General features: G+C 44.2%; 1 protein-coding gene across 1 annotated transcript; it reads left to right on the top strand.

Moving 5' to 3' along the window:
* The first annotated feature begins 997 nt into the window (after positions 1-997).
* On the top strand, positions 998-2,632 carry LOC148028336 (pentatricopeptide repeat-containing protein At2g13600-like). The gene has a single exon (XM_087689946.1). It carries the CDS (start codon positions 998-1,000, stop codon positions 2,630-2,632), a length of 1,635 nt encoding a protein of 544 aa, XP_087546072.1.
* Positions 2,633-3,924: the final 1,292 nt, after the last annotated feature.

Genomic DNA, 3,924 nt, shown 5'->3' with positions numbered 1-3,924 from the left:
CCCTTTTGCACAAAATAGAAGCCATGCATCTAAATAATGATAAAGAACAAACCTACGAGGTAGCAGCCCAAATAATGACTTTTGAAGATTAGGCAGAGAAAATTGTGCTCATAGCACTTTTTTGTTTCCCTTTGATAGCAATTGATGCTTCTAATCATTATACATTTTGAGGCTGGTTACACATCGAGTGACGGACGGCGGCCCACCCCTACCAAGAGTGTAGGTATGCACTTTTTGAAACTGGGCATGGGCATGGGTGCAATACCTTTACACACCAAATCGACACTGTCTGTAAAAAAGTAAAAAATAGTAAACTTATAAATTTTTTGATTGGTTGCAAATGCAAAAAGTGCCCCTTTGTTTGCCACTTTACAAAGTGAGCACGGGAGAGTCCCCCTCCAAAAGTTGGCGAGAAGTTTATATGTTTAGCAGGTAAACAATAAGTCATACAATCTCTTGTGTAGAAAGGCCTGCGGACAGCTCAACTCTTAAATACATGTTTTGATCAGCTAAAGCTTACAAAGTGGGCGTTCGTCATTTGGTGTGCAACCACTATGAGATCCTCCTATGATGCCTATGTGAGCTTTGCCATGTCCCGTGATGGGGCTTAGGGAAGCCATTACTATATGAGCTCCAGACTCGGAGAGAAGGGACACTTTGAGCATCCAACCCCTTGCATGTGCCATGCATGGAGGGATGCTTGGTGCCGCATGTACGAGTGGTTCTTCCAAATTCAAACCCTCTCCACAGATGCCATTTTCAGTACCCCGGATTTTAATTCTTATCCGTCCGAATTGAGAGCTTGCTTACGTTAGAGACGATCTAAAAAGAAAACCACCGGGAAATGCAATGGCCATTGATCCCGCTTCCATGGTGCAGGTAGACAGGATGGGCTTGAGCAAGAAGATTCAGGCCGTGGCGTTGCAGGTCGTGGTGCATCATAATCTGAGTCACATATCTAGTTTCGGTTGAGGCCGACCAGGCGTTCTTTGCAGCCATGGCTGCCTGGCACCCTGTGTCGCAACCCTACTTCGATTCCGCTGCATCAATAACGTCACCAGGGCGAGCTTCTCTCGGGACAAGGCCCATGCCAGTACCTTTCAGCATTAAATTCGGATTTCTGAACCTCCCGTTAGGCACAGAAAAGGCATTGTGTGTGCCTTACAGACAAATGAAAGGAATTAGTTCACTGGCTATCCAACAAACCCCTGCCACTGACTTGGATGACAATACCTTTGATCTCTCTGACCTGCAGGGGAGAGTAGACGCCGATGCAGATATTGAGAGCCTGGCGAGCTGTTTGAAGGACTGCAGTAATGCAGCTGATCTGGTTGCCGGCGAACATGTTCATGCTTGTATCATCAGTAATGGTTATGAGTCAGAGAGATTCCTGGGAAACTTCCTTGTCCTCATGTACGCAAACTGTTGTGAGTTTGGTGCCGCACAGATTGCCTTCCACAAAATCGACAGACCAAATGTGTACTCGTGGAACATCTTTATTCATGCGTGTGCTAAAAATGGGAGGGTGAATGAGGCCAAGATTGTGTTTGATAAGATGCCACAGAGGAATGTAGCTTCATGGAACGCTATCATTGCTGCTTATTCACAGCACGGATTTGGCAACGAAGCCCTGCAGCACTATGGTGATATGTTGGATGAGAATTTGAGCCCTGACAAAATAACATTTGTTTCGGCTATCGATGCATGTGCAGGCCTTGCAGCTCTGATTGAGGGTATGCTCATACATTCCTCTGTAATCAGCAGAGGATATCTCACAGATGTTGTTATTGGCACTAGCCTCATGTATATGTATAGCAAGTGTGGTGATTTGGAGACAGCAGGAATAGTTTTTGAGCAGATAATGGGCTTGGACAGCATTTGTTGGAATGCAATGATTGAGGCATGCATTGAGAACCACTGCCATCTAGAAGTTTTCACTGTGTTTGGCTTGATGCAGCAGACAGGCTTAGAGCTAACAAGGCCAGCTTTTCTGGGTGTACTTGATGCATGTGCAAATCTTGCACAGCTATCCAAGGGTTTGGAGTTTCATTCCTATATTGTTTCAATTGGATTGGATTCAGATATTATGGTAAAAAACTCACTGATTAATATGTACAGCAAGTGCAGCAGGTTAGAGGAAGCCATGAGCATTTTTTCCAAGATGCCATGTCGGGATGAGGTGACTTGGAGCACTATCATTGCAGCATATGAAGCTGATAGTCGAGATAACGAGGCCATGGACTTATTTCAGCAGATGCAGTTGGAGTCTGTCAGTCCAAACAAGTTTACTTTCTCCACTATCCTTGATGTCTGTGCACATCAAATCAAGCTTGCACAGGGTCAGAAGTTCCATGTTGATATTGTTAACAGTGCCACTGAGTTTGATGTCGTGCTTGAAGTTGCACTCATAAACATGTATGGTAAATGTGGGAGTTTAGATGATGCAAGGGCTGTCTTTGACAGGAGATTTGAGCACGACATTCGTTCTTGGAATACGAAGATACGAGTTTTTGTTCTAAGGGGACATGACCAGGATGCCATGGCCCTGTTCAATGAAATGCTATCAAAGGGTGTTCTGCCCAACGGGAACACCTTTAAGCTCATTGATGATAGAAAGCTTATTCACATGTAGGCAAGGGAGACTTACTGCTTTTGTGTAACATGCTATAGAGGAAGCTCGGCTTTCTGTCCATGGAAACTCATGGCCATTATACCTTGACCATGAAAAGTGGCAATACAGTGGGCGCACGTAAATATCTGAGCAAACTGGATCTTTAGGGACCAGAGACTGTGCCAGGGTAATTGAAGTTCAAAATGATTATCAGGCTGCTTACTGTTGGCTTGCAATCATTCAACGAAAGCAGTTAACCTTTCTACTATTGGGAAATACGAGAAGGAGCCATTGTTCTTACACTTATGAATGTGACTGCAAAGTCCAATGGCATGTGACTATGCCATTACTGCCTTGGTTTGGAAGTTGTTGCAAGTGACACAATTGTGGGCCTTCTGAAATCAAAGTGAAGACCGGAAAGATGTCAGGACTCTGGGTGCCAAAGGATGCTATACTTGGCCATCGAAGCTGCAGTTTGATCATGTGGGCAACTGAGTAGTCAGGACAGACCTACTTAATCCTGAGCTGACGCTACAATTTTAGCTCACCCTCCAGTGCCCATTCATATGCTGCTAAATACCTTAGGAGGCATAATTCAGTCTCAACCTTGTAACAACCCAATACTCAGGTGGCCAGGCATCTTCATGATCAGTTGCATCCATCATTTCAGGAAGTACACACACACTCGGCAGTCACAAAAGGAGGGTGCTATGCCCTTCCAGATGTTGGTTTGCATTGGGGAAGACCCCCATCAACTCATCACGTTGGTCTGCATTGGACAAGATCCCCATCAACTCATCACGCAATTGACAAGATGCTGGCCATGGCACATTGATCTCACTAGGGGAAGGACCAAAGTGCAAGAGTCATAAGGCTAGTTGTACTTATACCTGATTCAGCAAACGAACAATGTTAATTTCTGTAAATAAAGCTGAGAGAGCCCTATTGCAAAATAGACTGCCATAGTAATTGGCTTATTGATTTTTCTCACCAATATGAACCAGTTCTTTCTGCAGCCTCAAGGAGCCAACATGGCTATCCCATATAAGTTCATTTCATCAGTATACATATGTGAAATATTGTGATGGTAAACAGTTGCCAGTACTGCCAATGGGACTGGGCAGAAATGCTTATGTTACCCGATTCCCATTTTTCAGCCTGGCCCTTCCAAGTTTGCTAAAATATAAGAGCCTCCATAATGTCCAATGAGTATGTAAGGTGTATAGGCTAAAGTTTCTGCATCAATATGCATCAGAAAGGAAAATCCAGGCAAGGGCCATTCTAATTTTTCTTTGAGATCACAATATCTTAGA

The sequence above is a fragment of the Lygodium microphyllum genome, chromosome 12 (assembly GCF_053477565.2).
Source record: "Lygodium microphyllum isolate KBCC chromosome 12, Lygodium_microphyllum_v1.1.10, whole genome shotgun sequence".
NCBI classification, from domain to species: domain Eukaryota; kingdom Viridiplantae; phylum Streptophyta; class Polypodiopsida; order Schizaeales; family Lygodiaceae; genus Lygodium; species Lygodium microphyllum.
Note: the sequence above shows the minus strand (reverse complement) of the source record. Positions and strands in the feature narration are given on the sequence as shown.

Bases quoted from the DNA above. Each gene is read 5' to 3' on its own strand.
- LOC148028336 (XM_087689946.1), top strand. From the start codon at position 998: ATGGCTGCCTGGCACCCTGTGTCGCAACCCTACTTCGATTCCGCTGCA.